At 35.2% G+C, this 22,127-nt stretch overlaps 5 protein-coding genes across 12 annotated transcripts; 2 read left to right on the forward strand and 3 right to left on the reverse strand.

Moving 5' to 3' along the window:
- The first annotated feature begins 1,660 nt into the window (after nucleotides 1–1,660).
- On the forward strand, nucleotides 1,661–4,992 carry LOC109536923 (THO complex subunit 1). The gene is made up of 10 exons (XM_019903392.2): nucleotides 1,661–1,856; nucleotides 2,397–2,634; nucleotides 2,779–3,006; nucleotides 3,064–3,272; nucleotides 3,339–3,550; nucleotides 3,609–3,781; nucleotides 3,845–3,965; nucleotides 4,019–4,185; nucleotides 4,250–4,398; nucleotides 4,459–4,992. Exons 1-10 carry the CDS (start codon nucleotides 1,803–1,805, stop codon nucleotides 4,846–4,848), a joined length of 1,941 nt encoding a protein of 646 aa, XP_019758951.2. The 5' UTR covers nucleotides 1,661–1,802; the 3' UTR covers nucleotides 4,849–4,992.
- LOC109536924 (sorting nexin-8) lies at nucleotides 4,907–9,066 on the reverse strand. 2 transcript variants are annotated; one of them, XM_019903393.2, is made up of 9 exons: nucleotides 8,823–9,066; nucleotides 7,968–8,082; nucleotides 7,608–7,701; nucleotides 6,975–7,241; nucleotides 6,643–6,913; nucleotides 6,346–6,586; nucleotides 6,044–6,288; nucleotides 5,565–5,970; nucleotides 4,907–5,447 (listed from the first exon to the last, which is right to left on the reverse strand). In XM_019903393.2, the coding sequence occupies exons 3-9, from the start codon at nucleotides 7,630–7,632 to the stop codon at nucleotides 5,364–5,366; spliced, it is 1,539 nt and encodes a 512-aa protein (XP_019758952.1). In that variant the 5' UTR covers nucleotides 7,633–7,701; nucleotides 7,968–8,082; nucleotides 8,823–9,066; the 3' UTR covers nucleotides 4,907–5,363. The 2 variants fall into 2 exon arrangements, with proteins under 2 accessions (XP_019758952.1, XP_019758953.1); XM_019903394.2 differs by lacking the exon at nucleotides 7,608–7,701 and having other exon boundaries at nucleotides 8,823–9,065.
- Nucleotides 9,067–11,480: 2,414 nt separating this feature from the next.
- On the forward strand, nucleotides 11,481–13,421 carry LOC109536945 (UPF0193 protein EVG1 homolog). The gene is made up of 4 exons (XM_019903426.2): nucleotides 11,481–12,690; nucleotides 12,743–12,951; nucleotides 13,017–13,167; nucleotides 13,239–13,421. Exons 1-4 carry the CDS (start codon nucleotides 12,600–12,602, stop codon nucleotides 13,382–13,384), a joined length of 597 nt encoding a protein of 198 aa, XP_019758985.2. The 5' UTR covers nucleotides 11,481–12,599; the 3' UTR covers nucleotides 13,385–13,421.
- Nucleotides 13,422–13,836: 415 nt separating this feature from the next.
- Nucleotides 13,837–15,182, reverse strand: LOC109536946 (ragulator complex protein LAMTOR2 homolog). The gene is made up of 3 exons (XM_019903428.2): nucleotides 15,028–15,182; nucleotides 14,383–14,492; nucleotides 13,837–14,325 (listed from the first exon to the last, which is right to left on the reverse strand). Exons 1-3 carry the CDS (start codon nucleotides 15,093–15,095, stop codon nucleotides 14,126–14,128), a joined length of 378 nt encoding a protein of 125 aa, XP_019758987.1. The 5' UTR covers nucleotides 15,096–15,182; the 3' UTR covers nucleotides 13,837–14,125.
- Nucleotides 15,183–15,459: 277 nt separating this feature from the next.
- On the reverse strand, nucleotides 15,460–21,214 carry LOC109536928 (epsin-2). 7 transcript variants are annotated; one of them, XM_048663850.1, is made up of 13 exons: nucleotides 20,784–21,214; nucleotides 20,170–20,218; nucleotides 19,762–19,965; nucleotides 19,547–19,712; nucleotides 19,263–19,487; nucleotides 19,003–19,177; nucleotides 18,829–18,943; nucleotides 18,654–18,689; nucleotides 17,167–17,429; nucleotides 16,908–17,098; nucleotides 16,666–16,848; nucleotides 16,398–16,528; nucleotides 15,460–16,312 (listed from the first exon to the last, which is right to left on the reverse strand). In XM_048663850.1, the coding sequence occupies exons 3-12, from the start codon at nucleotides 19,963–19,965 to the stop codon at nucleotides 16,407–16,409; spliced, it is 1,680 nt and encodes a 559-aa protein (XP_048519807.1). In that variant the 5' UTR covers nucleotides 20,170–20,218; nucleotides 20,784–21,214; the 3' UTR covers nucleotides 15,460–16,312; nucleotides 16,398–16,406. The 7 variants fall into 7 exon arrangements, with proteins under 7 accessions (XP_048519807.1, XP_048519803.1, XP_048519805.1 ...); XM_048663846.1 differs by having other exon boundaries at nucleotides 19,003–19,186; XM_048663848.1 differs by having other exon boundaries at nucleotides 19,003–19,186; nucleotides 20,788–21,196.
- Between the last annotated feature and the right edge of the window lie 913 nt (nucleotides 21,215–22,127).

Below are 22,127 nucleotides of genomic sequence, written 5' to 3' on the forward strand. Positions count from 1 at the left end.
TTGAAAGTTGTTGCTTTATTGGTGGCCTCGGTGATCTTTTCGGTGAGGATGCCGTTCAGAGAGTCCAGGTGTTGGATGGTCATTATTGGGGTGTCTGTGATCGTAGTTTCCTGTAGATAGTGTCGGAGAGCGTCCCAGTCAATGAATGTATGTTAGTGGTTGAAGTGGGTTTGGTAGGAAATTTTCGTTCAGTATAATTTTAATTGGGTTGTGGTCAGAGCTTAGAGAGTCGGAATTTGTGATTGACAAATTCAGAGCGAGGTTTGTTGTTAGGGCAATATCGAGAATGTCTGGGCCGTTGCAGTGGAAGTGTGTGGGTTCGTCGGGAGCGTGTATTTGAAAGTCTAGTCCTCGGAGAGCTGGAGGAGTTTTTTGTCCTCCCCGTTGGAACCTTTGCAGCCCCATATAGTATGTTTGCTGTTCAGGTCTCCAGCAAGGAGAGTAGTTTCACTCGGGTTTTTTCTCGGATTTCGTAGTCTTGTGGAGTTGTCGCTTTTTTGGGAGGCTTGTAAGCCGAGGTAAGCCGCACCGAAGTGTTGCACATCTCGAGCTTAATTTCCGTGTTTTCAATGACTGAATTGAAGGGGGGAATTTGTGTGTGGGCTATGGACTTTTTGATGATTATGGCTGTACCACCGCCTTTGGTGAGTCGGTCTGTGCGGTAAATGGCGTTTATGGCGTTTAGGCGTTGACCAAAAGTGAATGTTGGGTTTTAGGAAAGTTTCTTGGATAAGAGCGATGTCTACATCGTTTTCCTTTAGGTATGCCTCAAATTCGTACTTTTTGGCTGCATTCCAGGAGACGATATGGACACCTTGGGGTTTTATGTTATGCCTTAGCATAATATTTTAAGTACTGGATTTTGGGAAATTAAAGCCGCCATTCTGGTGACTTTGGCCTCAATTTCTTTGTCGGAAAGGAGAAGGAGTTGAATTAGTTGGGGATTTAGGTTTGGGTTAGTCGCAGGTTTTGGGGGCGGGGTTTGGGTTAGCTTGGGTGGAGCTTGTTTAGTTGGATGTGTGGGAGGAGTGTGTGGCTGTGATTTTTCGGTGGCTTGGGTCTTTTGGGCATACGAAATACCTGTTTCAACTTTTTTGTTGAAAAGGGCTAATTTTCGTTTTGCCTCTGTTTATTGGGCAAAGTTGGGATTTTTGGGGCAGGGAAAATAGCTGGCCGGATGTGGGCCGCCGCAATTGCAGCATTTTGCAGGAACGTCACGAGATTTCGTGCACTCCCTGTAGAAATGCGGCTCGGCGCATTTGTGGCAAATGGCTTTTGAACCACAGTTCGTCACGGAATGCCCGAAATTTTGGAACTTCTTGCATTGTGGGATATGCTTGATGTTGAGCGTGTTGGAGTTTCGCTGGGGTTCGATAAGGACTGGCAGGTTTAGGATGTGTTTGACGTGCTGGAAACCTGCCTGGGATTGTGGCAGCAGCACTTTGACCATGTTGGAAACTTTTTTAAAGTTTCCTAAACGGTAGAATTGGGTTTGTTCTGGGGCAAAGCTAAGCCCAATTCTACCCGGCTCGGTTACGGAACATAGGTTGGAAGTTCTATTTGAATCGAAACGCCACAGATGTTATGCGGTGAGGTATAGCTGGCGTTTCGGTTGGAGCTGCTAGTTGAGAAGTGGTGGATAGAGTTCGCCACATCTGATATAACCTAACCTAATAAAAATTGTCTCTGATATAACCTAACTTTAATTTTCATGCATTCGTTTTAGCTTGCGTTGTTTTCAAAAGTGTTTTGGGGCACATATGAATTGACCATCAGAACAATACATAATCAGGGCTTTGAAAATGGCTTCAATAAGGTGTCAGTCCACTTTCGATGATATACGATCTGAATTTAAGGTAGGTGTTGAGTGCAAAAGTTGGAAAAAATATTTATTCCAAAAATGGAATCAAAATGTGATTCCATTTTAGCAATATAAGTTTATTGGGAGATTTGCCGGTTTAATTCAAGCAGCAATAACCAACATGGGGTCCCAAATGATAATTAAGCAAATTTCTGCAACATAATAAATATAAGCTAGTATAGGTTATTTCGTAGTCCGTTGCGTTATATCTTCACAGATCTTGCAATACTTAGTAATCATAGTTTGGTGTATTCTGTGATTTTTTATTAAGACATAAACTTGAGCATTAGTTGCTTGAAGGCAATTCGGATTCGTTTATTGCTTTAAATTTGAACGTCCTGAGTAAGCGAAGAAACTGCTGTCTTTTCTGAGTTATCAGGCCTCCGTCTGCAGGAATTTGATTTTGACCCGATAATTCCTACAATTTGCTGAATGAATTTCTTTTTTTGATTCCTGTATAAAACAACATAATGACTCAATACCAGCAGTTTATCACAGTGTTGTACTCGGTAGTGAGTCTAAGTTTGAATTCCAGAATACTCTCAAAGCAGCATTCGAAAAACATAATTATGAAATTCTGGAAAAGAAAGTTGCATCGTTTAAATCTACTGAAATAGATACTAAAACGCCTCTGGATCAAGCGTTTAGAGAAGTTTTGTTGCATCTGCTTAGCGAGGAAGCAGATGTGACTGTTTTGAGATCTTTTATCCAGTTTTCAATTGAAGCATGCCGGAAACATTTAACCACACCTACAATGCCCGTTGTGCTATTAGGTAAGCAATCACTATCAGGACTTTTAAAAATATTACATCTTTGTATGCATTATTTAGTAGATCATTTTTTACTAATTGAACACAAAATATGCTCCGGTTATTTGCACGAAATTGTTCGAATGCTTAGTTAACTAATATTTTTAGGCGATATTTTCGACACACTAACACTTGATGTGTGTCAAAGCATGTTCAGCTTTGTTGAAGACAATGTACAAGTTTGGAAAGAGGATCTTTTTTTTACTGGTTGCAAAAATAATTTGCTTCGTTTATGCAACGATCTTCTTAGACGTTTATCGAGAACTACAGCGACCGTTTTTTGTGGAAAAATACTGCTATTTCTTGCAAAGTTCTTCCCATTTTCTGAAAGATCTGGTAACATTTGTAGGATGTTTAATTCGTTCGTAATTATGCAATTTATTTCGTTTGTAGGCTTGAACATTGTTAGCGAGTTCAACTTAGAAAACGTTACTGAATACGGTACAGATAATAGCACTGATGATATAGTAACCGAAATTATTTCCGGAGAACAAAAACACGTAATCGACTTCCCATTTTACTGCAAGTTTTGGAAACTGCAGGACTTTTTCAGGAATCCAAATCAGTGCTATGATAAAGTGCAATGGAAGGTCTTTTGCACTGTAGGTTCACTTACATACACTTCATAACTAGTTGAAATCCAGCAATTTTAAAGTAAACTGTTTTAGCATTCAATGAACATCCTTAACACGTTTCAAGGAATTAAACTGGATTATGTGAACTCATCAGATCAAACATCCAATGTGGGCTATTTTGCGAAATATTTGACTAGTCAAAAGCTACTGGATCTTCAGCTGCATGATGTCAGTTTTCGAAGATCTGTGTTGCTGCAATTTTTGATTGTCTTTCAATACTTAACATCTTCGGTTAAATTTAAATCGTGAGTTACACATATGAATTTCTACATACCTATCGACTGCAAGACATACTCATTCTAGAGATACTTATGAATTAAAACCGGATCAAAAGGAATGGATTCAAAGTGCGTGCGAAAAAGTGTACGCTTTACTGCGAGAAACCCCACCCGATGGCGAAAACTTTGCAAATATTATCAAAAACATTCTCAAGAGAGAGGAGTTGTGGAACTCATGGAAAAACGATGGTTGTCCAGGTATTTTTTAAACACAATTAACTGAACCCTGTTTTGCAATTAATAATCACTGTCTTTTTTAAGAAATTAAGAAATTATTACCTCAAAGTGAACCCGCTGAAGCCCCAAAACCCAAAAAAGCAACTATGCTTTTGGGTGATTTGGTGAAAGACGCTAATAAAGATGGAAAGTTTTATATCGGCAAGTAAGTGAAAAACAATGCATTTTCCAGGCTACTTTTGAATGGTTTATTTGCAGTACGGAACTTACCAAATTATGGAACATATGCCCCAGCAATTTAGATGCATGCAAAGACCGCGATTTTTTGCCATCTTTAGACGACTATTTTGCTGATGCTGTTACTCAAGTAGAATCGGCAAATCCGACTAAAGATGATGAAAATCTATTAAAAGACTGCAATTTTGGTATGCCCAATTGTTTTTAAATTCGTATCATTTGAAGGCATTTATCGAATGTTAATATTCACAGGTTGGAGGGCTTTGCGATTATTGGCAAGACGAAGTCCCTATTTCTTTTCGATCAATACTCAAAACCATCCATTACCAAAATATTTAGAGTTAATGGTTCATAAAATTAAAACTCATGAAAAACCAGGCCGACATGATGAAAACAGTCAGGTAAAATAAAATGTGTAGTATTAGTGAACATGATGAAATGGATGGTCTTATTGTGCCTAGGAAGCGCAAACCGAACAAGAGATGGAGGAAAACATCCTAACAGAAGAACAAAACACCGAAGATTTTAAACAAAATGAGTACTTTGCAGAGGAGAATAATCCACGTCAAGAACCTACAAAAGTGAGCAATGATATTCGGCAAATTATTGTCGAGAAAGTGGCCCCCGAATGGGAGAAATTAGGAACCAAATTAGGTTATAAAGCCGACGAAATTGAATGGTTCAAAAACGAAAACAAAAAACGAATCGATCAGGCGAAACACATGATGGATCTCTGGTTTGAGGACGATGAAGACGCCAACTTGGACAATCTGTTGTATATTCTCGAAGGTTTGGAAATGAACGAAGCGGCAGAAGCTGTGAGAAACGAGATAAATACAATGACAGACTGATAAGAGTAAGCCATTCTATGAATATTGTGTTTTAGAATGGAGGATTTACAGTCTAATGCCCACTCTGTAATTTTCATTTTATTAAATATTAAAACTATTTTCAACATTAATAAAATATACAAATCTGATTTACAATATCAACAATTTCCTGGTATTTACAATATCATATATAGGTAACTATCCCGCCACAAAATCTCTAAATGAAGACTGGCTTTTTAAGTGAGACAATTTTTTACGGTTTTGTAGGTGGTATTTCCACGTAAAATCACTATTTTTGTCAAAAAAACTAAAGCCACAGCTGAATTAACTGAACAATATAGATTAAAATTCTAACTAAAACATTTACAACTAGGAGACTTAACATTGTATTTGTTTTGAGACGAAAATTATTTTCTATTAGTTAACATAGAATGGAATGTTTTTGTTATATTAAAGTATCACCAGATTCGACAAGATGGAAGACGTAAAGGAGTTTTGGCCCAAACCAAAGGGCTGGCTTGTTAAGGCCACAATTATTACTTTTTATATCCCTTGCCATTTGATTTATTCCCCTCCAAAATGGAATATTGAGATTGTAGGTTCCTCCAAAGGTCCAAGAGCTAAGAGGGATACAAACAAAAAGTAATTACCGATCGCGGAGATGATTTGTGAATTATTCAAGCGCATTATCTGAGGTTTGTGTAAAGTGGATCACTTACAGAAGGATTAAATCTTACCTCAAAATGGGTCTTGGTCTTCAAGTCAACAAAACTAGCAAGAATCGAGGGCATAGTTCCCAAATAGGCAAACACTAACTGAGTTTCCATGTGCACACAGTACAAGCTAAAATCGGTTCTGAGGTCGATGCTAGATATGATGTTTTCCTGAGCTAACATTTTAGATTCGAGTTTTTCGACACTCTCGGAATCGATCCCTCTGATTGCTCCTTGCAATTTCTTCTTCTTCAAAGTCAGCAATTTCGACAAAGCCACTTGGTGATCGTGGGCCAAACCTCTTTCCAAGCGTTCACACAATTCCATATGCGCCACCAAAATATCATAGAGTACACCCAATTTTTCGCAGACTGTTCTTTGCTCAAAATCAGCTCTGGTTTGACATGTTTGCGAAATTCCATGAAGATCTCTATAAAAATAATACGGCCTAACGCTAGCAATAGGACTGGCATGTATGAAATAATTTAAGAGCGAATATTTACTTAGACATTCCATCAAAACACCGCTGTACATTGCTCCAATTTTCGATAAAGTTCTGACTAGATCCCACATTCATAACACTCATGTTCTTCAGTTGTGTGGATATGTCTTCGATATTAATTGCCGATTCTTGAGATTGAGTCACGAGAGACTCTGCGTTTTGTTTCAATCTTCCGACAATGTTGACTAAGCTTCGGATATTTTCACGGCTTACAGCGATTTGCCCATTATCAGCTGGTAACCATTCCTGAATTAAGCATTGTATTTAGTTAAAACGCTTTCTATCGGGCAACGGAAAAATTGCCTTTGCAGTGGCCGATAGGTCCGAAGTCATAAACTCATCTGGCACTTTTCGGAAAGTGTTTCTAATCCGATTTTGGACATCCGAGCCTTCGTCTGTTAAAAAAAAGGCCAGGATGCTATCGTGGCATATGATAGGATGCCTGCATACAAGAGTAAGCCATCTCTGCAAGCCACGCGTTCTTTCTAGGAGAAATTGGCTATCGTTCATGATAATTTTTTTTGGCGGAAGACTTGGGACTAATCTAAAAAATAGTTTAATGTAGAAATTTGTAATAACATTTTTAGAAACCTTGCTTACCTATAAGGGAATCGGTTCAGTAATACCTCATGCAACGCGACAAAATCGTTATATCTTCTTGTAACTTTTGAGCCAAATCGCTTCGATGCAACGAGATACTCAGAGTATTTCAAAAACAATCCTTTTTTCTCCGGCACGAGTTGAACAACAATTAAATCAATTTCAATAAGTTTTTGATAGTTTTCAATTGTCAATGGCCTCGGTTCAATGAACATGTTTTCTTTTACTTTCAATACCGGGGTCAAATCGGCAAGTTTCGGAGTAGGATACTCTGAGAAATAATTGCAAACCCTTTGAATGATATAACGGATAGTTCGAGTGAAATAACGTACCATCCCCTGTAAAGCTATCGAATAACTTCTCAGAAATTTGTTTGCCTTGTTGTGCCCATGCAATAAGTGCCAACGTTTTATAAAAGTTTGTTCGATTAACAGCATTTTGCGTTTGTCGCTGAGGACCAACCAAATCCCAAATTATTTTAAGCTGGGTATTGTCCAAATTACATTGCGACAATAGTGATTTGTAAACATCAATGTGAATGGGTTCATCATTGTTTGAACATTTGCTGTAAAGGTCCCTGTATGAAACAGGAATTGCAGCTGAAATATAATTAATTTATACATTAAACTATACACAGTGTGTCTGTTTAAGTTTTAGTCGTATAGAAAAGTTTTTATTGCTGATTTCAACATAAAAAATTCTGTATGATCGAAACGTTACAATGCAACCATGAGAATTTTTACGAAGTTATTTAGGAGACATTTTCGCAAACAAATAAAACAAAATGTGCTTTATTACAAGAAGTTTTTAGCTTGTACATAATTGCGAACTCGTATTTTGTTTTTTGTAAAACTAGTACGTAACTAGTATTTTGTTTCGGCAAAATATAGTATGCAGTCGATTAATACCCATAAAGCTGATAAAAATGTGCCTAAAGAATAGGTATGAAGCAAAACTGGTCCTACCTATTGCCAAACAGCGAGCAAACATTATAGATTTATTGTATCACTTAAAAACAATATCGTACTTCATATTTGCCAAATTTATTCATCAATATTCCTGAAAATATGCCAATATAAATAAACAAACACACACACACACACACACATCTATAATCCACACAAAATATGTGGAAAATGATAAATTCCAGTAATACGTTGCCTATTAGTCATCGCGCTCGAAAACACGTCAATCTAAAAATACTGAATTATCATGTTTTTTTTATCTGAATAGTTTTGAAAGATGGGAAGACCTGTTAGTTAGTTAAAATTGTCTCGCAACTCTAGACATTTTTTTAAATAATATAGGTAGTTGCATTTTCTTACCAGAACTTAAGGTAGTGGTCATAATTCCAGCTTGGACAACATGTTTGCAACAATTAAATCAAGCGGATCATCGATTTCCATGGAATTATACCTAGGTATTTCGACTATTGCACAACTGAAAATAAAGAACATCTTCGATTTTGTAGATGTTTTTAGTAGAGATTGTAGATGTTTTAGAACCAACCAGAACACCCATAGAACAAAATCCCATCAAACCGTTTAGAAAGTGAATTGTTTAAAAATATGATTGAATTGAAAATGTTTCATTAACCGGTTGAAACGTACATCGCCTTCACTTTAATACAGTTTAACAAACAATAATGTATTTCGAAATGATTTAGAAGTATTCTGGGTATTTGAATACTTTTCAAGCTAGATGATACATAAGACAGTTGAGTTTTCCGATTAAAAGCATATAAAATGTAAGATTTTTAACTACTAATGGCACTTTTTATACTGACAAAATAGGTGACAATGCTTGTATAGATAAATTACGATAAACTCATCGCGTGGTGATTTACAGTGAATTCCCAATAGAATTCATTTCCAGTTTGAGTGGAGAGGGAGAGTAATTGTGTTTTGATTTTCCAATGAATTAACAAGTAGTCACAATTATTCGCAATGACCCAATATTGAGCGAAAGTGATATGAACTTATTTCTGGAAGAATTAATTTAAAAATATGCTCATGAACACCACAAGTACCTATCAAGCTTGAAACTTAGTTTGATATTTTTATAAATGTATAATATTCCAGAAAAATGAAAACACTTGTGCTCATAAACACATTGCACAATTGTATGTTTTGGAACTTGATCTCTGTCTTGTACCCCCCACAATTTAATTACATACTTACCTATTATTGAAACATTTCGCACAGAAAAATTAAGATGCAAAAAGAAAGTAACAGCAACAACCAACTACACAATAGAACAATGATGAGTGTAGGCGTATCATCTAAATTACACGTAAAACGACAATCCCCCCCAACCCCCCAAGGCAACTACGGTAAACAATATAGAAATAATTAAATTAAAATCAGAAAACAAACATCAGGAAACTAAACATACATAACTTAACCACAGTTTTGACGTGTTGACGTTGAAACATGAAAACTACGCAAGTCAACAACTTGACCTAGAAAGAAGAGTTGAAATACCAAAGATAAGGACAGAGATAGGGGAAGTACAGGTTTATTGTTTACGATTTTGCGTTTTTAATTTTAGGAAAAATTCTTAAATTAGTTTAATATATTTCAGTATACAATATATAATTTACTTGCGATCTTTTTTTAGAAATTAAATCTATAATTTTTCGCAAAAAAACGCAGAAGGGTCCAGGTGGGCGGCCAAAAACTAAATCTCTATTGCTGCGATAATTCCAGAATGCACGATATTCCGGAGTTTATATAAGAGTAGTATTTTACCTGTTACTTTGAAACTGTCCATTCTCAATCATCTTTCTGCTGGCGAAATAAAACATTCCATTTTCAACAAACTGTTCTGGTAAATCTTGCCGCCTGGGCCTGTTTTTAAGATCGAAATTCAACGGGCAGAGTGTTCCATTCGCTCGCCGCCATAAAAGTTCAAATGACCTAAACGCATTTGCCAAAGGAAACAGCCGTTAGGAAATATTGGCTCTTTTCACATATAAAAAAACTTGGAATATTAGAAGCAAGAGACAGGCAAACGCATCGTAAAACATCGCTAGGAAAATGACGGTAGTTTTCACACAAAAGTTAAAGATAGACGTTAATTTATTTTTATTCTATCTTTTACTGCGGCTTTCTATTTTCTCTCGATAAAAGATAGTTCCATCTTCCAGAACTTCAGTAAATAATAACATAAAACTCACCTTGTTACCGAGAATACGCATTCGAATTTTTCAATAGTCCTTCTTGCTTGTTCGAGATATTCCTTTCTCAAAAAAGGAGAAGTACACTGTATGAGAGCAACTATATCAACTACAGGATGATGTTTTAAAAACTCTTGAGTGGCAAAAAGTGAAGACCCTTCATCTGTAGCTGTATCCCAATTCCTCCAATGCACATTTACATTGTCTAAAATTTAGTTTTTTTAGGCAAATTTTAGCTATTTTAGGCAAACCATTAATTTCCAACATAAGACAGATAGAAAAAATGTATCGCGCTTTTCAAACATCATTCTCTACCACGAAATATTAATTCGTTCCTTCAAATATCAGGACGCTTATATATAAGCGTCCTGATATATGTATGTATATATACACTTACATTTTCTGGCTTCGTCGTAAATTAAATTATGATCTGTGGACACCCAAACAGAATTAAACCCCAGTGTTTTTATTTCATTAAGAGTGCGCCCCAATAACGTTCGTTCTCCTACAGTTCGTATATTTTTTAATCTGATAGCTTTCGAACCACCTCTGGCTAGCACTAAAGCAGCGATGTGAGGACTATGAGTAAATACTTGCCTTGAAATGAACAAAAAATTACGAAAAACGAGAGAGTTGAGGTTTTGAATGTACCTTTGAAAGTGTTCACAACTAGACACAATACTTATAAGCGCAAAAGCAACAATATTAAAATAATGTCGCATGTCTTTTTCGTTACTCGTAGAACTACCGCTTGAAGCCTGCAGTGAAGATATGCGCGTCTCAATAGGAGTAACGAGGAAATAGACGTTTAGCACAGTTAACTGGTTAATGACTTAATATATAAAAATGCGATGTGAGTGATTTTATCAGTATTTCATACAGAGTGTAGACAAGTATTTTTATATATTTATTTAATAAGAATAGAAGTTTGACAATAAAAATATTGTCCAAAATCATTTTCTCAAATGCTCCTTAAACAGCATTTAAACTGAAACAGATATTTAAAGAGAATAAAGGAAAACTTTGCAATGTTAAAAAATGCCTTTAAATATCTTTAAATTATTTATTAACATTTGTTCGCATTTATTAATATGCAATTTAAAACAACTAAAACGAAATATTTATTCAATACATACAAATCTCAATCTAAAAAATATTTGACTAAAGGGTATTGGTAAAGAAACGCAAGATCGAGTTCCTCATATTCTATAAAACCTAAAATTAAACCATCAGATATTAATTTTAATCAGTTTGCCTTAATAAACTGCTGATCAGCTTTGAAAACGACATTTCGAATTTTGAATCATATCGATCTATCGTGAAAAAACTTCTCAAATTATCGCATTTATATTTAAATTACAAAATACTTACTAATACGTACTAAGAAAACCGAGAAGTTATTGGGTTTCTACTAAACAAAAAACATAAATGTTCCATGTTAAATTTTAATTAAAAATATATTGAAAATTACTTAGAATTGAGAAATGCAGATAATTTCAAAAATATTAGGAATGAAATCTTAACAATTTTGATTACTGCCTCTATAGGTTTAACGAGCTTTACATGTATCTTTCTTCCATTTAATTATTTCTAAAATTTCATTCTTTCTTCAATTTATTTGTGTTCATTTCAAACTGATTTAAAAAAATTTTGGACAATTTTAAAAATAAAAAGCGGTTTCCTATCTGAAATAGCTGATTTCAGTTGACTCGAGCGGTCAGCCTAGAGCGTGAAGAATTTAAATTTCTTCATAACGCACTTTCTTGATTTCAGTGTAATATATTATATAAAAAAACCAACAAAGCATGATTCATCAAGCGAGAATTATGATGTAAAAATTTTGTATGTTGGTGTATAAAAACTTTCCTTAGATGAGTTTCGCGTCCCTTTTATCGATATGGTTTTGTACAATTGAACAACATTTTAGATTATTTTGTATATAATATAATGTGTTTCTGGATCTGTCGCAATCCCTTTAATTTTCCCAGCTTTAGAAGGTCAAAAGAAAATCATAATCAGTGTACATACAATTTGTTTCATGTCTGAGATTTAGGCAAAAAAAAATGGTAAAAATTTTAAGAATCTAAAGCTATTTTCAGGTCTAAAGCAAAATCATTGTACGTTCATTCTTCACTTGATTTCATGACTTCTTATAACATCTTTTCGCGCATTTTAAAATATGCAATAATTATGGCTGAATTTAAGAGGAAAGAAAATGAAAGGCTTGTGTATTCTGAAAAGTTAATAGCATTTATTGACTTTAAATAAAATCTCTTGCTGGCTGATTTCCCGGATTCCGTTGAACAACCCTTTGAGGGTGATTCACTATAACTAATCTTTCGAGCCAAACACATCTGAGGATGCATGCCCCACTCGTGCTTGCGAAATTGCAGGATAAACAAAATATATTATTCCGCCCCGTCGACCTAAACTCCGAAATATTCAACATTTTACGCTCTAAATTGATTTGTATTACTTTTATATAACTTTATTAATCTTTACGCTCCGCAATTCGTTCAATTGACTGATTCTACTGCCTTAACTAATTACCTAATGGCTATTGATTAAAAGTCCAATTTGAAATGACTAATCTTTTACACCGGTAAATACTAACTTCGTATTGTTGGCTTGTTGCCACTAGGAACCTACACGAATCCGGTTTCCAAATATGTGTTGCCAAGGACTCTTTGACAAATCAAACCTCCTTTTTTACTTTGATTTTGCTCAAAAACACTTATCTTGTTATTATTAATTGGCGCGTCTTTGAGGCATCAGTAAAATGGAGTGGCCCAGTAAAAATATACCTTTTGGAGGAATTCTACATCCTGCCAGAGCCAATTATAGCCCAGAAACACATCAGTTCATCAAAGGTACCAAAAAACAACCAAAAAATGTGTTTATTTATCGGAAAATCATTCGTAGTTTTAATGGAAGAGAGCAAGCTTTCAATGATGCAAAGGAAATCAATTAATTACTCTCTAAGAAATGGTCAACCACTTCCCACTTCGATCAACAGCTCTAGACAAAAGCGTTCACAAATTCCTGAAGTCACAATCCGACCCGGATCGTCTCGAAGGCGCTCACGAAATGATATAATTTCTTCTGGTGCATACGAAAGGGAACCATTTAGAGTAAGTATTGATTGGATGGATGTCTGCCTTCAAATGCGCTTTACAGGCGGTAATTTTTCATTTAGCCCACGTACCCGGTGATTGATAGGGAAAAAGAGAAAGTTAAATTAGCAAACATGATGGCATATAACAGAGATATTGAAGTGAAAAAGTCGAGAGTTATCAAGAAAATCGAAATTGACGGAGTTAAAGAACAGGGCAACCGATTTGATCAGCGTGAGTAATAAACAATAGCTAAATTAGATTTACTCAGGTGAAATGAAGAAATTGCGTTTTCGGATTTTCAGTAATCGAAGAAATAAAGGAGCGGGAACAGTGGCTTAAAGAAATGGAACAAATAGGACATGCGGAGAAATATAGACTAATTATTCAGCAGCAAATCCAAAACAAAGTTAGAGAAATGCAAAAGCTTAAATCAGCAGGAGATAATTGAAAATGGGAAGGTTTCAAAATATAGTATTTACCTGAAATGTGTAACTTATTCAAAAAATCAATGTGTTTTCAAAACGTTTTGTGGAGTAGTTCGCCACAAAATTTAGTGCCTTGACAAAACTGAATTTTCTCACGTGTTTTATTTCGAAATTAAAGAATTTCCTTATTTATCCATAGAGAACCAATTCTTTGTCAAAATTCGATAAATTTTGTAATTTCATAGACAACAAGACTGAATTTCTACTACTTGACCCTCCCCCTGACACAAAAGCTGGATCCGCCTCTGGAAATAAGAGAACCTGTTCGATCAATTTGTAATAAAAGACGTGAAACAATCTTGTCTTTTCACGACACAAAATGTTGAGGCAAAATACCCAAAACCCATCATCTGAAATAAGTTGTCTGCAGCCAAATTTTGGCATACAATCCGCGGGTACTTTCTAAAGCAGTGTATTTTGGCAATATACATATTTATTATTTTAGAAAAACAGAACTAATTATTTATATTAATAAAAATTTGGTGTAAGTATAACAATACAATATTGAAGCCATTCTCTCCAACAGCAACATTTACTTTGATCGACAATATAAATCAATTTAAGTAATCACTTTTGATATGATTCATGAATTTAATGGAAAATGATGCAGTACTTGGGTAAAAAAGTATTAATTAACTGATGTCTTAATTATCTGATTGGCCCTTAACGTTCATCAGCAACCATCCATACAAAGTATGCCGTTGCTAAGAAGTAGCCACTTGATTTAAAGGACCTTCCAAATAGGCCGACAGGGCGGTAGCTTTTTGTTTAAGCATTCCAAAACCTACAGTGTTTTTTGCATATAAACATAATAACACATTGGCAACTTGTGTGATTGCTATACGACCCTCTTGAAACTCCATCATAATTATTTGCGGTTCATCTTCCCGAAGAGCGATTTTACCTGGAATGAAAATATCAATGACTACTTGCAGCTTGGGCTGTCTCAACTTCCAGCTACCATTTTTCTCGTATTTGCTCCAAATATTACTTGCAATTGCGGCAGTAACTCTTGCATCCTTATCACCATAGCCACTGTATGCTAGAAGAAGGCCTTCTTGGTTCACTAGGCTATGGTTGAAAAAAAACGCTACAATCACAACCATATTCCCAAGAACATTTAATTATAATAGCTTTATTATATATTGAACCTACTTATTTAGGCTTGCAAATTATGCCCACTATCCTCTGAAGATATTTGTTAAGGACATTTTTTAGTAACCAGTTCAAGATGAAGTTGTGATCAGTTTATCATGCTTGTAGTTTCGATCAGCTCCAATTAAATGCGAGTCTAGTTTGATGATAAAGTGTCCTAATATCGCAATGATAGAATATCTAAATTTGAACTTGAAAAAGGTGTTTCAGATTAATAATAAATAATCTTATGCCAGATTTAGCAATGTGCCTGGTAACGAAAGAAATCAAGCAATGGAATATCGCAATTTGTGATTAGCTTAGTTTATAGTTAAATCATTCCTTACGATATTAACAATAAACTTCTGTAAATCAATTATTAAACATATTATTGCCAAAGATAATACCACTTTTCAACAGGAGTTGTTAAAAGGGAAAATCTTACTTCTAATAACAACTGAAAATAACTTACAGTGTATTTTCTACTCCACCTGTATTGGCTTGGCTTAGAACTTGAGTTAAAACCTTTGGTTTCAGCATTTTTGTACTATTTGTTACACCTCACAAACGTTTAAAAAAACACCTATTGTTTATTTATATTTTGACTGTCAGACTGTCAGGTTGACACCCAGAAATAACCTTATTTTTTTACGAAATTCTGGGGACAACGTTGCCAAGAAATGTGTTTTAGATTTGACTTCTTATAATTAATTACGATTATTCGCATTTATTTATCCATTTAATGAAATATGTGAAAAATCGTTTGTTTAAATCGCGATAATCGAAAGGTAAGAGACTTGAAAGTTTAATAAAATATTGAAATTGAACTAACATTTTAGTTTTTAAAATTATAAATAAAATTGAACATTAATTTTTACTCTGATGATTTAGAGAAACAAAAAGCGTTATTTAATAATTTTATTTCTTATTATGAATGTAAGTGAAAATAACTATAATGATACAATAAATTCCATTATACCACTGTTAAGGACCACATCTTATATTATACAAAATCCTAACTCTTAAGAGAATACTATATACATTTCACTGCAATGATAATTACGTAAGACTAATAAATCGCATACCAGCTTTATAAATAGAACAAGGTTTATTTTATATACATTTTAAAAAATAACGCAACTATAGCAATTGTAGCGATAATTAAAGAGTTTAAATAATTAATTTACACAATAACAGAACATCTTATAAAGCAACAAATATAAATCTTATATAAATAGAATGTTTCTTGCTTTCAATTAAATACTGGAAATAATTGATCTAGAATTGTATGCGGACAACTTAAAAAATGTATTACAAAAATGCGTTCTTATCTGGAAATTTATAATGGTCATACAAATGTATGTTTTAATCGAGCATATATTATCAATAATGGAAAATGTGTTACCAATTTAACCAATCACGAATCAAAAATCTCATTGAGAAAAGCTTTTAATTAAAACAGGAACTTCTTAAAGCACTCTAGTTCCGACGGTGTTTTAGAAAACGTTAGCAATTTGCTCATAATTCCTGGACAAATATTTTGAATTTAATTGATTATTAATAAAAAGTTTCAACTATTATTTAATCACTATCCAGTTTCAATTTGCACCATTGCCGGTTGAAAACAATTAGATCATAGGTTGGAGTTAATAAACGGCATATCAAATGGGCAACGTAAAAGCTACTTAATCCTCTATGACTTTGCACCATTATGTTTACTTAGTCCAAATTAGTATTTGTTGTCTTTAATATTCAATCTGAAACAGAACATATGCGGTAGAAGAAGATAGCAATGAAATAAGTAAATAGACAAATCAAATAAATGTTGTCCATTTTACTCACGTTTAGATGTTAAGACAAGAATGGATTTGCAGGTTCGCTAGGTTTCATCCAAGGTGCGCCTACATTTCCGTTGCCATTGAGCGTGGAGTTGCTTGGAACTGGTGTCCAAGGGTCTGCTTGAGCACCGGAGGCTAAATCGTGCAAAACACAAAAGTTTTCAAATAAAACTGACCAAAAAAAAAACATTCAATTTTTTAACATTTGTAAAACAAAACAAAAAAAATGGCAAAGTTTTCTAACTTTAAACGCGGATAAAATTGCAACCAACCTGCAGCTCCAAATGCGGTCCCAATTGGTTGAGGCTGCCCGCCAAATTGAGCGAAAGATTGTTGTTTGATTTCGTTGATCGTCGGTTTAGGAGGCTGCGTATTGAAAACTGGACGAGCAGCAGGTTGAGGCACTGTGGGATCGGAGAACGGATTGGCAACTAAGGCTGGATTGTTAGGCTTGCCTAGAAATGAAATTCTCTTAGTTAAGTCATAAAAATACAACATTGCGCCGATCACTTACTAGTAGTAACTAAATTATCTAAATTGACTAAGGCGGAATTCTCCCCTAAGAAGCTTTGAGGGGTTTTCTTGGTGGCTCCCATCGACGGACTGGACCCAGAGGGTGCAAGAACATCACCAAGCAAATTCAACTCAAACGGATCATTTGTTGTTGGAATGTTCCCGTTTGTTTTAGGCGATGTAGGCCTGTTTCTGAAACGTTTAAAGGTTTGGTTAATCGTTTTAATCAATTTTTTTTGCATCCTCAACCTGAAATTTACCTGTTAGTAATAATATCAAATTCATCCAAATCGGTAGACGATCCGGGGCTTGTAGGTGACCATGGATCGCGCCTAACTAATTCAGATCCGGTGTTAACAGGAGATAGATTACTAGGAGGAGCACTTGCGCCACCCTGTAAACCCCATGGATCGGGCTTAGGTCTGATTGGTTGTGCTGCTGATGGTTGCCATGGATCGGCCACTGGGGCGGGATGGTTTCGTGCGGGAGAAGATAAAGCGGATGATTGCCAAGGAGAAGATTGCTGAACAAAAAAAAAGTGGAACTCATAACGCTATTTTTCGTGCGTTTTTGGCGCTAGCAGTTTATTACAATATTTAAAAACTGACGTGGGTTTGAAAAGATAAAAATGGCCATTCACATTGGTGACTAATTAGTCGGATTAGTCACTCCAAGAAGTTTATTCACACTGTAGCAATATCAGGCTAAATTAATATTGAGGCAATGGACACTGCAAGAGTTGTGGTTCGGTGGATTTTACCTAATAATTAAATTTCCACTAATGGTTTTGTTGTTGCTGAAGCACAAGGCGCAACAAATTACAATTACCGTAAAAACATAAAACATTCGCCGGTTTCAGGACTTGCATACAGGGCGTTAAGAAAAAGTTGATCGTCATTCACTTTCTTACTTCAAATAATAATATAACTTTTTCTGTGTTGGACACGTTAATCGTTTGATGATCGCTATTAATTTAAAAATTGAAAGTACCTCGTTTTAAAGAGATTCAGGTTGATCAGCAAATTTAAATCGTGAAAAAACTAAACATAAATCACAATCGCCGTTCATAAATGGATTTTCAGTTTATCACGTGAAAAGTAAAAAGTAGGAAAGAAAATAAAAATGTGAATAATTTGTATGTTAACTTGGTGGGCTTCGCCACCATTGCTCCAACCAGTGAGTTTGGCCGTCGTGGCAAATAACTTCCTCCTAACGTTTTGCAACCACGAGTGGTTCTCATCTTCAGAGGGGCGTCGCCCAAAACGAACACAAATCTGCAGTTGATCTGGCCACTCGCCAAACGGCAAGATAAAAAATATTATTCACGGCGGTCTAAAAGCTCGAAAAACTTAATCAAAAAAAGCCGGTTTCATGTAATTTTTTGATAAGATTCAATGGAAAGCAAACAATTTTGAGCAAAAAGCGTGCTAGATTTGTTCACTATTAATATCAGGACCACAATCACATGTTACGATATACATAGTAAAATATGGGTCAATTGATTTTAATTGTTTCGATAAAAAAAGCTTACGAAACACTAAAACCATTGAAACAATGCACAAACAAATTTTAATACATGTTGTTGTGTTTCTCAACCTCAAAAGGTTCAATTACTGTCCATTTTGACTAAGCAAAATAAAACATTACTGGCTTATTTGTTAGGATACAAAGCTGCAAATTTTGCTGGTTCATGTATAGTTGCCAATTCTTGAGACACGCACACAAACACTAGCAAAACTATACATACCACTGGACCAAACTCAAAAATATTTAAGTCCAACGACTATAAGAAAGAAAAAAATTTAACATTTACAAATCGCACGAGCAACAATTATATATAATTGTTAAAGATTCGTCTGAGAGAAAAAGAAAGTTGCTAAAAAAAAATTGGAAATACATATCTCAAATACATAAAAAATTACCTGCGGTCTGGGAGGCTGCGGCATTCCCCAGGGATCAACAGGAGTGGGATCGCCGCCCAAATTAACATCTAGCAGGTCCACTAAGTGACTTTGGGGTATTTTTTCAGTAGACTTTCTGAAATGAAAATAAAGCAGGTGAACACTTTAGCATTGTAATGATTTAATCGAACTTACTTAAAATCTTGTTGGCTTTGACTCAAAGCCAACTGAAGTCTCACATCGTCCGACTTGCGCTTCTGTTCCTCCTGTTCGGCCTCTTCCCTTGACATGGCTAGAGCGAGCTGCAATTGCAGCTCTTCTTCGCCGGCAGTCTGAGGGCGCGCGATTTCTATATCTCGTGGCAATTCCGCTAAAATATCTGACTCTTAACATGTGGAAGTTATACTAAAGAGTGTTAAGTTGACAAATTTGCGAACAGATGTAAAAATTACTACCAGAATTCCCGGAATCTCGACTTCCCCACTCGCCCCTAAATGCGGGATATTTGGGACTGGTTGGAGTGTCCAAACCGCCATCACTACCAAATCCACTGGCACTCTGAGCAAACCGTTCTTTTGCTTTTAATGCTCGAGCTCGCTCGTTTTTGAGTCTTTCATCGTCTTTTAACAAATTCACCAACTGCTTGGCCTTTTCTCTAACATTTTGACCCTGATCTTTTCCTGAAAAGTTGCAATTGAAATGTTTAACCAACTTCTTCTAACGCGGGCACGTAAGCAACCTTCTTCTAAATGCTGAAAGTCTTTCAGAGTTTGAATTGCATAAATGTTCTCTTTACACTGCTGTCCTACTTTTTCCGATCCAGTTTTGATCAGATACTCCAGTACAACCAAAGCCTTATAAACATGTCTCCAATTTTTACCATGGTCATTCAATCTCTTCCAAACCTTTAACAATCAATTTAGCTTTTCTAACATCATTTCGTATACAACTTACCATTTGCATTATTTCACTAAATGCCACTACATTATAAGTTAAATCGGCAATTTCCGCCATGATAGTACTGCTGGGGCCCCACGGATCATTGGAGGTGGCTTCGCGCACCTTCTTCTGTGCATCTGAATAATTGTGGGCGAAATTTTTTATATTTCGCCGAATGCCTGCTACATTCACTTGCATGTCGTGTGAATTTCGACGCATCTAGTTATTACATATAATTAAGTACTTATTATTGCCCAAATATAAACTTGGTTTAAACACAGTTAAATAAGTACGCCCGATTTTAAACGCTGTTTTCTCACGAAAATCATATACTCAGAATAATTATCTAGGTATATGTCTGGGCTAATCAATAGGTAGTAATCTTATCTTATTATTAACATATTATCGAAAACAAAAACTTACTTTTGAGCAGTTTTCAACTGTTGCAAATGGCTAAAGCTCAACTCAGCTGCTAAAAGAGATATTAAGAGTGTTAATAAAGAAAGCAAATCAAATCAAGCAAAGACAGCGTAAGGTTTCTTGCATGTTTTACGTAGACAAGGTCTTAAACCCTAAATCAATACCAGACTTTAAAATCAGATAAGTTTGTCTGGATATTTGTGATGTTTTAAATATCACAAAGGATGCATGGATTTGCAATTACGTTCTAACAAAGTGGGATAAACAAGAGAAAACACAGTTATAAATTAGATTTCACTGTCAGAGACCTTTGAGTAATAACTGAGGTTATTGCAGCTATAAAAATCGAACCTTGAAATCCATTACGAAAAGTGAGACATGACTTCTTTAAATGAAGCACTGCATTTGGCTATGTAGGTGACATTAGCGATTTAAAAGTATTAATCAAAGCAATGATTTTATTGGTTAGCAGCCCCGTTAGAATGTAGAGCTCTCTTAAGTGGGCCAATCAAGTAAATACTTTAGAAATCAGCTGTTAGATTCTAAAAATATATGAAAATTGAATTGTTGTCGACATACTAATCTGGCATAAAAATAAACAAATAAAGGTTACCTACCTACTCTCTTTGGATATCACAAATCGTTTGGTCAACTGCACGCTACCCTGTTGAAATTATCAAGTTTCGTTGGTTAATTCGCTTCAGTACTTGCAAACAGGATTATTTGTTCAAACAAGTTACGTAGTTTTTAATAAATTAGTTTTCTGTTCACTGATGACACTACACTTTTATTTTCAATACACACAATCAACATGGCCGCATATCGCTCCAGATATCTTCCTTCGATAAAAACTGATAACTAAGACCACTTTAGTACCGAATAAAGCATTAACAGATTCACGTGATAATTTTATATGCTCTGTTTACCTCTCACAACAAAAAAAAACAACACCCTTTTACAAAAATTTTCATGTAAAACTTCACATTTGACAAGTTAACGGAGTGACGTTCGCACGCTGGTTTTTTTTTTGAAAGACGTCATATATCACGTGGAAATCTTGCACCAGTACAGAAGTAGTTCAAACCGTCCGGATTGGTAGTTCTGGTGCGTTTATAGCGGACTAAAATTTTACGAATCTACAAGTTTATTATTTTTATTTAAATATTTCCATAAACGACACAGTTCTTTTTTTTATAGAGAAATTATGTCTTCTGCAATAATAAATTTCCAATTAATTTTTTTGAACCTCTTGAATTTAATTTATTAAAATTAAAAGGCTGACAAAAATAAGTTGCTATGCCAAAAAAGTAATTTTTTTTCTAAATTAATTTATCATGACTCGTTATTAAAGCAGTGGTGGAAGTTTCATAAGAGCTGCAGAGCTCCGCTAGAGAAAGAGAGACTTTACTAGCGTGGTTTGCACTTGGCTTGCAGTTTTTCCACATTTATCAGCTTTTTATAGCCTTTTTAATACCTATGACTTTGCATTGGCCTTGCCGTACATTACAAAAAGCTGCTTGCAAAACAGCGAACCACACAAGTAAAGTTTCACTGCATGGACGCGTCCTTTGTTATCTTATGGAAAAGTAGTGAATTTCAACGAATTAAACGTAGTCGACATTCGCATCAAAAACTTTGAAGAAAAGTTGTTAGGAAATAAATTATAGACAGTCAGCATATTGATAACTTCCAACACGAGGGGCAGATAGACTGGAAAACAATCGAATTCTGTTGATGTTATGGTAAAAGTGCGCCAGTATGCCTTAGTTATGTCTCAGTAAAGTAGCCGAAAGGGCTATACTGAGGAGACTCAAGGAGGAAACGAGCGAGCTTGATTTGCTGAATTTGAGCTTTGTGAAAGCATTTCACGGAACTTCAGCTGCTCAGGATAGTAGAAAGATGCACCAAAGAAATGAATCAGTACCGAACGACTGGAATACTCACACTGGATGTCGAAAGAG

This window comes from Dendroctonus ponderosae, unplaced genomic scaffold, assembly GCF_020466585.1.
Source record: "Dendroctonus ponderosae isolate FM_Combo_2020 unplaced genomic scaffold, Dpon_F_20191213v2 Dpon_F_20191213_2, whole genome shotgun sequence".
Taxonomy (NCBI): domain Eukaryota; kingdom Metazoa; phylum Arthropoda; class Insecta; order Coleoptera; family Curculionidae; genus Dendroctonus; species Dendroctonus ponderosae.